The sequence below is a fragment of the Artemia franciscana genome, chromosome 5 (assembly GCF_032884065.1).
Source record: "Artemia franciscana chromosome 5, ASM3288406v1, whole genome shotgun sequence".
Taxonomy (NCBI): domain Eukaryota; kingdom Metazoa; phylum Arthropoda; class Branchiopoda; order Anostraca; family Artemiidae; genus Artemia; species Artemia franciscana.
In genome coordinates, this window is record NC_088867.1 from 4,198,284 (window position 1) to 4,211,824 (window position 13,541).

The 13,541-nt window shown below is 35.3% G+C and overlaps 1 protein-coding gene across 5 annotated transcripts in view; it reads right to left on the reverse strand.

Moving 5' to 3' along the window:
• Positions 1 to 6,034: 6,034 nt before the first annotated feature.
• Positions 6,035 to 13,541, reverse strand: part of LOC136026899 (protein amalgam-like) — a 214,682-nt gene continuing 207,175 nt past the window's right edge. For 4 of the 5 annotated variants that reach the window (XM_065703718.1, XM_065703721.1, XM_065703719.1 and 1 more), the window contains 2 exons: positions 10,571 to 10,741; positions 6,035 to 6,387 (listed from right to left, as the gene is read on the reverse strand). In XM_065703718.1, coding sequence (XP_065559790.1) covers positions 6,089 to 6,387; positions 10,571 to 10,741 — 470 coding nt within the window. In that variant the 3' untranslated portion in view covers positions 6,035 to 6,088. The remainder of the gene's footprint in view (positions 6,388 to 10,570; positions 10,742 to 13,541) is intronic. The other variant, XM_065703722.1, reaches the window with a different exon arrangement.

Below are 13,541 nucleotides of genomic sequence, written 5' to 3' on the forward strand. Positions count from 1 at the left end.
CTCTCGCTATACTTGATTGCACAGACGGGTGGACAAACAGACAGATCTCAAAAACCAATCTTGATGGATATTTTCCACTATCAAAACAGGTGATGATGCCTAAATGATGATATGCTATTCTTTTCCTTTTTTTGATCCCATGAGCCAACATGGCGGCCTAAGACGTTGCAAAATCTGTCCGTCCGTCTGTGTATTCAAGTATAGGGTGAGAACTGCTGATAAGATTTGGGAGAGGGTTTCAAGTTTTAAGAAATTTGAGTTTTTCTTTAATTTAGTAGGGCCTATAAATTATGAATGGAGTGATAAATCTGAATTCAGATTCGTCTGAATACGTGAATTTGCTGGATTGAATTTGACAAAATACCACTGCATTGGATCCAGGTAGAATTCCCTAGACTTGTTTATTGCAGACAACATTTAGATGGGCAAAGATTCATAGCTTCAGAAGTCTTACCAATAATATGGTCCTGAAGATGATGAAATGGTAGAAATCTGGTTCAGTTGACGAGATGACAAAACTTAAACACTAATGTCAGAAATATAAGCCTAAATGGACTACAGTATGCAACATTTAGCACAAATCAAGGGATTTTAGTTCACTGTCGACCAGTCTACTGTGAAATGATTTCAATTTTTTTTATTATATAACTTTTAAACAAAATTAAACTTATGTCAAGTTTTAAATTAAAAATTATTACTTAAAATCAAGTTTTAATCATACTATAATTTTTTTCGTCAAAAACAAATACCTTATATCACATCCAAAAATAGGGCATGGAGCTATATCTGAGTTTACTCTAAATCTAAAGGTTATGTTTTCTTGTACATTGCTAAAGCACACACACAGACGAAATTCTCGTGTCAAAGGTAAAGTATTTGAAAAACATATACATTAACAGTATCGTAATTAATAAGTATTTTGTAATCTTACTTAAGTATCAAGTAATAAGTACACCCTGGAGTTTTTACTTAAGTACAAGCACAAGTAATGGAAAATATTACTTAAGTAGTACTTCAAGTAAAAGTACTTCAAGTAAGTGACAGCACTGCCTGGGGACATAATTTCTTTTCTATAATTACAAAACTGAGAACTAAAAAATATCTGAGACTTCCAGGAATTCACATACATGCCATAGTTGGACACGTAGTAATTTTGTTGCGAGAGCAGCACTTTGGTTTTGTCCTGTTTTTTTTCCTATGCCACCAATGTCGGCTTATTCCTGGAAACTGGTAAGGGTCTAACCTGTGCGGTTTTTACGGAAAGTGTGGACCTCAGGCCGGATTGATGAATATGGCATTACATTTTGGAAAGCTCCAAAGAACTCTTGCCTGGGGCCAAAAAGGATGGTTTTTGCTTGTCCACGAGCCAGAACCTATAGTGTTCGAAGTGAAGTGGAGTTGTGTAGCCTATGTCAGAGAGGAGTATCTGAAGTTGTGCAGCCAAGCTTTCGTTTCATCAAACCATGTTTCTGCTTCCGAGTGGATAGTTCCGTTCTAGCAGGCAAGCAGGCAGGCACCACTTTCAAATTGAAGATGGACTAAAACCTATAAGTGTTAAATATATGCGGTAGTTACCCGGCCCGATAAATTTTCAGAAGCAAAAAAGCGGCATTTTCCCACGGGTCCGAAAGTGCTGCCGTGATTTTTGCTGGGTTTATCATTTGTTTTTTCGGGCTTGGGATTGAGGTAGAGAAATGTTATCAGATGTACCTCTTAAACTTTAAAATTCCTGTCATTGCTAAAGAAATTAGGGCTTATCCTTTGCTCCTTTCTAAGTGGTGACGTTAGAAAGTTGGCCTACGGCAAAAAAAATCAACTTTTGAACTAAGACAGATGGAATTTTTTTTTCAACGGCAATCGATAACTCTTGATGAGCTGATCAAAGTATATGTCATCCATTTTTTGATACAAAAATTCCTTCATGAGGTATATTAGTTTGAAAGTTTCAAGAGGTTGACAACTTCAGTAGTAGGGTACACACTGAAACCAAAAATAGGCCGATACCAATTGTGAGACATGTAGGGGACTTGTAAGGAAAGGTCAGCTGTTAGCTCATAATCATCGTCGGCAGTGAGAGGTTTGCAAATTTTGCTATTTAGTGTACCTATTATTTGTTTCCAGTGTATTTGATGATAAGACCGAGTTGGTTCCAGTGGTAAGACATATAGGGGAATTGTAAGTAATAATCGTCTGTTAGGTTACAATCATCTTTAGCCAAGAGGGGTTTGTAACTTTTGCTAGTTGGTGTAGCCTACCCATACTCACTGTAACCTAGAATTAAGTGTTTACGTAACGGGTACAAACGATAACGTAAAACAACGAGGCAGTTTCGTAGTAATTAATAGAGTGTCATCTATGGTATTTTTATCCTGAAAAGTTACGGATAGTTTTATAATACCAACTAGATTATATAAGATATCGTTCAAAGTCTTGATCCGTAACGATGTCTACAACTGAAAAAGATAAAGTTCAACTGGCTGCAAAGTTAATTTAGCCCTTTCTTTCGATATTCTTTTGTTATTGTTGTTTTTTCAACGCTGAGGAATAGCCTTTGATCATGTGATTACTGATTGCGTTCTTCTTTGAAAATAACATTTAAAAAGCTTCGATAGGCTGAAAACTTCAGCGTTCAACGGATAGCAAAGAAACAAAACCAAAGTGTTGCTCTCGCAACACTTTATTCGGCGAAGTCGGACAAAGGTTGCCGTAACACTTCACGTTGGTCAGGCCACGTAGGTTTAGTTTTTTTTTTCAGACTGTCTCTCTTTAGACACTTTCCTTTCAAATGTATGAAAAGTCAGCTGATAAATCATTTATTGACTCGTTAATTCAAAATAATGCGTCAAAAAACAAAACAGATTGCTTAATTTCATAAATTAATAATGTTCATTTTATTAAGGCATCAATTTTCTACATATGTTAGAAATGAAATAGAATCAAAAGGAAAACTTTTGACCGAAAAAAATACTTTTAAATAGTAAAATCAAACTGAATATCTTTTTCCCCTGTAATCTAGATTATTACCGTGATTTCCTCTTTTATTATTAATATTTTGATAAATAAAAATAAACTGTTTGAGATACATTTCGTTTCCAATAAAACACGAATGATGTTTGGCCTTGACAGGGGTTTATGGAAGTGGACAGTGACGGTGGCCACACTCAAGTTCAACTTCATTATTAATTTTATTTTCTGTTTCTTGATTCGTCTATTCATCTATGGACGCATCTGTTACTCTTTATGTTGCATGTGAACATTCGTTTTAATTTTTTTTTCACTTTGGCTTCATTTATCCATTCATTCATGATTTAACCCTATATCAATGTTTATAAAATATATAAATATCAATTGGTAAAATATCAATGTTTGCATAATGAGGGACAAAATCTCGGGGAATCTAAATTCTAAGATTGCCTATTGACTTATCATGGTCTAAAACCCTCAACTGGAGGTTTTGATCCTTATTATTAACTTAAATAAAAAAAAGTAGTTTTTTTAACTGAAAGTAGGGAGCGACATTAAAACTTAAAACGAACAGAAATTACTCCGTGTATGAAAGGGGCTGTTCCCTTCTCAACACCCCGCTCCTTACGCTAAAGTTTGACTCTTTCTCTCAATTCTACTTTATTAAACAGTAAAAAAATTTAGCGTAAAGAGCGGGGCGTTGAGAAGGGAACAGCCTCTTTCATACACGGAGTAATTTCTGTTCGTTTTAAGTTTTAATGTCGCATGTTTGATTTTGGCTCTCCGTACCTAAATTATTAAAATGATCTTTGCATATTAATTCTTTTTTTTGGTTAAATGGCTTTCTCTTAGTTTTGATCAGACGATTTTGAGAAATAAGGGGTGGGGAAGGAGGCCTAGCTGCCCTCCAATTTTTCGGTTACTTAAAAAGGCAACTAGAACTTTTAATTTCTAACGAAAGTTTTTATTAGTAAAAAATATATGTAACTTGAGAATTAACTTACGTAACAAACTTTTACATTCTTAAATATTTATTATGTATATGAGGGGGTTTGTCCCCTGGTTAATACCTCGCTCTTTTCTCTAAAGCTTAATTTTTGCCCAATTCTTTAAGAATGACCCCTGAGTCAGAAAGGCCATAGAATAAATAGTTGAAATTACTAAAAATACTTAAGCATAAAGAACGAGGTATTTAGGAGGAGAAGAACCCCTCATATACGTAATAATAGATAACTTCGAAGACCACACTGCCTTTCCATGACGAAAGTAAAACAGTTCAAAATAGGGATGAAACCTTTTTATTGACAGTGAATAGATATAAAATTATTTAACTGAATATTTCGAACACATATACAGTGTTCATCATCAGCAGTAAAACTAAAAACTGCTTAGTTTGCTGCAGTTTTACTGCTGATGATGAACACTGTAAATGTGTTCGAAATATCCAGTTAAATAATTTTATATCTACTCACTGTCAATAAAAAGGTTTCATCCCTATTTTGAACTGTCCGTGCGTAATAATCTCTGTTCGTTTTAAGTTTTAATGCTACTCCTTACTTTCAATTGAAAAAACTTTTTCATGTTTATTTTTTCATTTTTTTTTTATAGTAATGCTAGAAATTCCTGCGTCCTTTTCATTGAATTTCTCTTCCACCATGACATATTTATCCAAGGAAAGAGCCTCTCACAAAGCCCCCTTTCCTCAACCCCTCCCCCTCCAAACCAAAAAATCCCCCTGAAAACGTCTATACACTTCCCAATAACCATTACTGTGTGTAAACACTGGTCAAAGTTTGTAACTTGCCACCCCTCCTCCGGGGAATGTGGGGGAGTAAGTCATCCCCAATGACATAGTTATTATGATTTTCGACTATTCTGAACAAAATGGCTATCTCACAATTTTGATCGGTTGACTTTGGGGAAAAAATGAGCGTGGGAGGGGGCCTAGGTGCCCTCCAATTTTTTTATGTCACTTAAAAAGAGCACTAGAACTTTTCATTTCCGTTAGAATGAGCCCTCTTGCGACATTCTAGGACCAATTGGTCGATACGATGACCCGTGGAAAAAACAAAAACAAAAAACAAATAAACACGCACCCGTGATCTGTCTTCTGGCAAAAAAAAATACGAAATTCCATGTAGGGGCATTAAATTTTTGGAATGGGGTTCTCTGATACGCTGAATGTAATAGTGTTATTTTTGTTAAGACTCTATGACTTTTAGGGGGTGTTTCCCCCTATTTTCCAAAATAAGGCAAATTTTATCAGGCTCGTAACTTTCGATGACAAAGACTAAATTTGATGAAACTTAAATATTTAAAATCAGCATGAAAATCCGATTCTTTTGATGTATCTTTTAGCATCAAAATTCCGTTTTTTAGAGTTTCGTTTACTATTGAGCTGGGTCGCTCCTTACTACAGTTCGTTACCACGAACTGTTTGATAACTATCTTTTCGCGGAACAATAGCCCACTGGGAAAAATTCAGTCTCAGTATACGTTCTATATATTTAAATACTACTACTACCACTATTGCTATTACTAACACTCACTGCAGCACCAAGCCGCCTGAGGCCAACACAGCTACGCACGCTCCCCTCCAACCTAATCTATTCAAGGCCTCCCTCTTTACACCTTCCCAGGAAGTTCCCGTTTCCTTTCAATCTTTATTTATGACATCCTCCCACTCCAGACGAGGACGACCTGCTTTCCGTGTAGCCCCAGACGGTTGTCTAAAAAGGACAATCTTTGTCAATCTGCCGTCCTTCGTCCGCAGAACGTGGCCTTGCCATCTCAACCTTTTTTTCATTATAGCCATAGAAAGCGGGATTGAACCACATTTTCGTGCAACCTACTGTTTGAACTACGGTCAGTCAGCCGGATGCCTAGAACAATCCGCAGGCAATTTCTGTGAAAACATCTAGTAAATTTTCGTCCGCTTTTCGGAGCGTCCATGCTTCAGAGCCATATTTGACCTGTGTCATCACTGTTGCTTCCAATATTCTAATCTTGGTTTGCAGACTCATCTCCCTATTCTTCCAAAGCTTTTATAACTGTGAAAAAACACCCTGAGCCTTAGCTATTCTATATATTTCAATATTATTCATAAAAATAATGTACTGACAAGTCAAGTATAATATAAATAAATAATTAAACAAAAGGTATACAACCAATAAAGACGATGACTTAGACTAACATTAGGTCCACTTGATGTAAATGTGTTTGACATATTGCTAGTCTGCAATTTCAGTTTGCTAGAGAAAGAAATTTTTGTTGTGTATTCACTGTTCTTATCTTGGTGACTGCTACCATATTCACTATGAACTATACTGTCGCGTGATTTCTTAAAGATCCCATGGTCTTTTTTCTCGTGAAAGGGATCTTCTTGAAGAGACGGCGTTGCAGGTATCTCTGAAAGATAAGAATCTGCTGAAATTACTTTGGTAAAATTCTAGTTAATTGACTTCTTGCTATCTCAGAAAGGGTTTAGGTTAGGAAAATGAAACTTTCAGGGATGAATCAACAGACTAAAGTATGTCCCGGGAAGGTATTTTGAAGCAACTACCTCCACTCCTTCTCCCTCTAGAGGGACCTGACCTTTGATGACCTTTAGAAATATGTGTGTGTTATAAAAGTGAAACGGTTGCAAAATAGATCTTCTGCTTAATTGAAGCACAACAAAATTGTTTTCAGCTTCATAACTTTGCTCATTTCCATTTTATAAGGTTTTAAAGATATGCAAATACATTTCCTAAATTTTGAAAAAGAACATTGATATGGCTCAAAATTCTACTCAAATAACAGGAATTGGATGTTCAGAACTAAAGGCAGAGAAAAAGCAACTAGTAATTGAAAATTAAGGTAAAATGTTGTTTTGTCAAAATTTCAATAGGTAATAGACCTGTCATGTATGCAAATTTTAGGGCCCTCTCGAGGGAGAAGGAGTGGAGGTGGGTACTTTAAAATACCTTCCCAGAACATACTTTAGCCTGTAAGCCCATCCCTGAAAGTTTTATTTTCCTAACCTAAACCCTTTCCGAGATAGCAAGAAGTCAATTAACTAGAATTTTACCATTACTTTTAATCATTCCCAGGTTTTCATATGCCCTAATATATGAATCTCAATTCTCAACCTTAATATATGAAATAAAACAAAAGTGGTATCTATTAGATGTCAGTTCACGGTTTTTTTTAGATTGAGATAAGGAGAGACTGGATATCTTCTATTTTTTGTTTAATTATTAATATTTTGTATGATTATTATGTGGTTGGTTACGTCGTTAACTAATAATTAATTAAATAGCTAAGTGCACCTAATCACCCCGCTATGTGTTCTTTTAGGGGACGCTGTTGGTAGTATAGTTTATTTTATACCTTTAAGTTTGAACAAAATTTAACTGACTGACCAAACCGATCCAAATTTCTTTTTTTAGCACTTTTATTAGTTAGTCTGAACAGGTCCAAGTTTAGATGTTGTAATCAATATTTGATCCATGGTCTAGTTGGGCAGATATTTTCCAAACATATTGATCTCTGATGGCAATATATAAATTAATAAGCATTATTCAATGATTTTATTAATTCTATCTGTAGTAGTTTTCATAAGCCATTACGGTGACTCTTGTTTTATTCAGCTAATGGCGTAGCTTTTTGTTCCTTGGAAGGAGAGGAAGGCGAGGTCTTGTCATACTATTCGACTTATTGGATGAAAAGTGTTAGTCCAAAATAGTCCAAGATCTTAAAATGTTCCTAAATAGTTATAAAACAAGCCATAAGAAATATTTCATGAAGGCCAGAATTTATTGCAAGAGTCACGAAAGAATACAGAATTAAAATAAAACGATCAGATCAACGCTTTTATCTTCAAATTTATTAAAAAAAAATTACTTTTGCTACCTGGAAAATGGAAATATTCAAAAATGAAAATGAAACTCGTTATGACATACTAACCGATTAAAACGTCCTGATACCCATTTTCTGTGATCTTTAAGCTCATAATGAAGGATACGGTGTCGTAAACGTCTTTAAGCAATAAAAAAATGTTATATAGATATGAAATCATGAGAAAATATTATATGCAAAACTTTATTACAAGATTCACCAGAGACTAAAAGAGAAAAAGAATTAAAAAAACAACAAAAAACAATCATATTTGCCAACAAATATCTGACAACCGGAAGAAATGAAATATTTTAAGACTAAGAACAAAAATACAACTTGTTAGGACTTGACAACTCGTCAGCATGTCCTGACCTTCAAGTCATGCGTGGTTGTTGCGTGGTTCCACACTGTTCATATTCAAAAATATGGTGTAGTAAAGGTCCTTGAATTAGATTTAAAACATTACATGGCTGCCCTGTCTTTTCATCTTTTAGTTTAAAGATAAATTGTCTGCATGCCGTGGAAAAAGTGCACCAAATTCGGGTTTGAAATATTTGTTTTTAATTTTCTGCTCTTGTTTAACCAAATTTTTTTTGCGTGGCCTCCAAACTTTGTAGTAGTTGGGTTTGTAATATTTGGGCTTTTAAGGATGAAAAGTGTTTAATTTTCCGAATTTAACTTTTTTTGCTTATTTGTTTATACTGTTGAACGTGGCAACGCTTATGATACCCAGTTAATAGTTTTAGTTAGAGTAGCGCTTCTCTATTGCAAGTTTTTTAATTTGATTCAATCTTTCATTGTAAAAACATTAATAACAATATATTCAGGGAGATATATTTTCAAACAATAATTGTACCAAAAAAAATTATCAGATTTGATTGGCAATAGGGGTAACACCCTCAAATGTTATTAGGATAAATAAATTAATCAAACTTCTAAATTATAGTACTGCAAGGAATATAGAGCGAAGAAAAGAATAACGAAATGAAAATGATACCTTTACAAAATGTTTAGGCCACTTCAGTGGATATGAAAGAACTACAACTCCCCTAACCCGGAGATTTTCTTATAGTGTAATTAATAGGTATTTTACAACATAGCTATGAAGTAAGATTGACAGAGTTGGATATTAAGGTGAAATTAGGGGAAAATCTTCGCCAGAATAAGAAATAGTAGCCTATATTAATATTGGTTGCTGTTTAATGTGTGTCTTTTGTACCACTGTTATTTATACCTATTTTCTTACTTTCCTTGACAATAAGGTCATCAACCCTACCCGCATCAACATATGAGGAAGCTTGAGAACCACTTTGCTTTAACCACGGCATCTACCTAGGGATTTTTCAGTCCCATTTATCTTTCATATGTGTCAGCGTTATTTATGATGACTTCATCTTCCCCTCTTTGACGCGCATACCTAGCAGCCCACTCCATTAACCATACCAAAGGTCCGTCTACGACATCTACATTTTTCTTTGCTTCTCTACAAACTTTGACATTCGCACGCTTTACATTTATCTCCTTGATATAATAGCATTAGGCTATGGCCACCCCACATTTTTGTTTTTGTCTAGGGTAGTAAATTACCTAGAACTCTTGTAGCTGTGAAATTACTTCATAAAGCGTGTCAGAGACAAGGTAAGTTCACACCATTTGCCCTACGAAAGTTACGTAAAGCTGCTATTGAATCCACCATTTTATATACAATACCTGTATGGTTGTCAACGCTGAATAAAAAAATATTGTAAAAATTTTAGTATATGTCCAAAGAATTTCTATAGTTTTGATTTCCAAAGCTTTCCAAGATTTCCAAAGCCAAAGTTTTGAATACTTTAAATAGCCATAATTTAAATGAACATACATATCATACTGACTAGCAAGCAAATTATGTATCGGTGATTTTCTTTGCTCCTCTAATACTTTAAATAAAATTCGGATAACTTTACGCATAAACCTATGCATGAAATGGTATGAAATATTTTTCCAAGTTGTTAAGCCCTGGACCCTCCAGGTTTTCTACTTATCATAATGACCGTCTTCAAGTTGGAAAACCTTCCCTAATTATAAGCTAACACAAATTGTTACTGGTCACTGTAAATTAAATTCATTTTTATGTAGAGTTAATAAAAGTGATTGTTCCACTCGTGATTGCGGTGATGAAGAGACTTTATATGCTTATCTTTTTGAGGGTAATTTTTTTTTTAATGAAAGAGCCGAAATACAATTTAGATTATAAGAGTTTTCTTACTCTGATATTTTTAATATCAATATTATTCGGTTTATCAAAGAGGCTCAATATGCCGTTCTAGCATACTTAAATAAAACAAAGAGACTGGTTATTGTGTAATTTTTTTCTCCCTTTGTGTTATTTAGTAGATTTTATTTTGTAGCTGTATTTGTGATATACTCTATGTGCTGTACTGGCCATCTCAAATACTCTGTACTGGTTTAGTCACTTAATAAAATCATTCATTGAAGGTAAGTTCACTCCGTATTTTAGAGAATGGACTAATAGCTCACTTCACCATACTATAAGAGTCTAAATGAGCCTTAATATTTCTTACCTACTTTGAATGGGATACTTCCGGTCAGTTTCTGATTTAGAGAAGTTTGGAAACAGAACTTTTTCAACAATTCTTAGGGAAATGAAAATGATATTTCTAGAAATATTTGGACTGTAATAAACATCCCCACCGTCTTTTATTTGCATAGAAAGTGTTTAACTCACCATGTAGTCGAATTGTAGTTTCTGCTTTCCCCTTTTTATTCACAGCAAGACATGTATAGGCTCCAAAATCCATAATAGAAACTCTTTCAATAATAAGTGATGAATGTACCTCTGTTGATCCAATTGAAGTTTCTACAATTTGATATCCTTTCCGTGGAATAATTTTGTCACCTAGATAAGAATAAAGATATCCTAAAAAGGTGAGCATAAACGATGTGTAAATTGATGGTATTTATAAATAAAGTATTTATATAAAATCATTTTTTTTTACCATACTTGAGTAATAATCTTGGTGTGTCTTGAGGAATAATCCTTGAGTAATACCAGTTAGGACATACATGCAGCACGGTTCCTACTTAATCTTAAACAATCACACACCTTCTTAAATTTATTCAACATCAACAATAGGTAGGAGAATAAATTCACGAGAATGTAAGGAGGAGAGATAATTTTGTTGTGTTTCAAAGGTAATACCAGAAACGGAACATATTTTTATCATGAAATATAAAAAAGCACTTTTGAAAATATATGAAGGGAGGAATCTAGGGAGCCAACTGTCCCTCATACCCAATTGACACCCCCGAGGGCTCCTTCCTTCCTCCCCAGCCTGCAATCACCTCACCTACTTAAAGTAAAAAAAAAATGCCGGACCGATTTTCAATTAAAGGATAATAGCGATAGATTCATGAATTACTTCTTCAGCCTGAAAACTGTCTTTCAAGAAACCCTAACTGTGTGCGATTAACATTTGAACAAGAAAACCAACAGTGATAGCTTAAAGAAAAGAGACACTGAAGTTTTTCCTCATTACAATTTTCTTAGGGGATCTTTTTTTCTTCGAAAATGAGTGTTTCGGAGGCTATAATTTTTTCCTAAGTTTACCAATTTTGTCTCACAAATGGGAGATCCATTTAAGCATATTAGGGACAGCTTTGCCGGGGGGGGGGGGGCTTGGTGGCTTTGAATTTTCTGTTTGGGGTTAGGCTCAAAAGAATTTTCATCCTATCTTCACAAAGGTGCATATGGTATAATTATTTCCCTTCTTTATCCCTTTTATTTGATATGCTTATTTACTACTTGGCAAGGACTTCTAAAAAATTTTGTTCGGGGGGAGGGGAAGGGGGGTTACACTTGAAATTCCGGTGTCCCTTTACGTTTTTGTATTTACCTCCCCTCTTTACTTGTATGAGAAAAATCGTTTTCTCTAGTTTGCTTATTGTCTGCGTTTAATTTGTTTCTAGTGAAGAAATTGTAGACTGCACAGAAATGTGTGAGCGAAGCATATCATCGAGTGAAAATATATCTTTGGATTTTGTTTATTTTTGATCCCTACAAATTGAAAAGCCATTCCAAGATTTTTGAACTTGTGACGTATTTGCCCAAATGGGATCAAAATTTTGGTTTTGTGCGCAAATTAGGGGTAATGGTAGTTTGTTGAAGTGACATCTCATCCTATAGGAGTAAAACGGTTTAGATTTGAAAAATTCTTTGAACGAGACTTTTTACGACCACGATTCCAGAGGATGGGAAGGATACGCCGAGCATAATTCCAGCTATTGTTTCCAATGTAGTCTTCAGGCAGCTACAACCTCTGGTAATGTCACCCCCCCACCCAGTGTCTTTGCAGTTAAACATTCAAATTTAACTTTCTATTCTACATAAAATTTTTATTCGTAATTAAAATGGAGCTGCTGTCCCCCCGTACCTACTCTTAATACTTAAAAGTAGTGACAGTATAAGACTTCCGACAAGGCCCATATCCCTTCGAATCCCATTCCTGATACTTTTTTTTTAAATTCTTCAAGACGCAGTTGCATGTTGCAACATGGGGAATGTTTTCTTCAAGAGGCTTACATCATAGGGAATGTTTAATTTTGCATTTTGTGCTTACTTGTTACATAATAGAGTCTTTAGGAAAACCTACAAGGGCCAGGGAAAACCCTTCAGGGGCTCACCAGTGGGGAACCTTCAAGACGCCATGCCCTAGCAAGAAATTCTACCAGACCCCTAGCACCCAACTCCAACGGGAGCCTCTATCAACCAATTCCAATGGGGCACTAGCATCCAGTCCCATTGGGACCCCTAGCATCCAATTTTACCGGGCCCCCTAGCCTAACCGCGTGGGCTGTATCATTCCATTTCAATGTGGGCCCTAGTATGCAATTCCATCGGAGGGCCACCCCTCGCTACTCGTTAGATATCTTTCACATAATCTCTTTTTAAAAATTATGAATTAAATCCATTGTTTTTCACAACCAAAGACTCTGTTATACACCATGTCAATTTACACCACTGTGTCACACTATCATTTGCACCTTGAGCACCCCCTAGTACCCCCCATCATTCCTAAGACATTTTCAAGGTATCTTCATGTAAAAAAGCATACATTAAGTCCAATGGTTCATGGTATCAACCCCCCCCCCTACGTGACACACCATCTCAATTCACGCCACTGTGCCACTCTATGACTGGTCTTGGAGCATTCCTCTATCACCACTTCATCATTCCTAGAAATTCGAGAGATATTTTCATAATAAAATCATGCATTAAATCCAACGATTCGTGTTTTCGCAAACCACCCTCAACGTGTTACACTCCCTCAATTCATACCACTTTGTCACACTATGACTGACCCTACGGCACCCTATAGCACCCAATCATCGTTCCAAAGACATTTTCAAGATATTTCTGGAAATTATGATTCTTTATTTCTGATTTATGTTAATGATCTGATTTCGGTTGTAAAAAACACCTGGCCTCTGGCTTGCTGCAAGCTGTGTCATCCTGATGCTCAGTCGTGTTCAAATACTTCTTCTAATGAAGATTTTCTTGTTGCTTTTGCTGATGATACCACTCTTGGGACGATTGGGAAGACGTAATTTGATATCAAATTTAATCTTGTGGCATTATTTGAGAGAGTTATTTCATGGTTTATGGCCAATTACTTGGTCTTGAATGTTGGTAAATCACA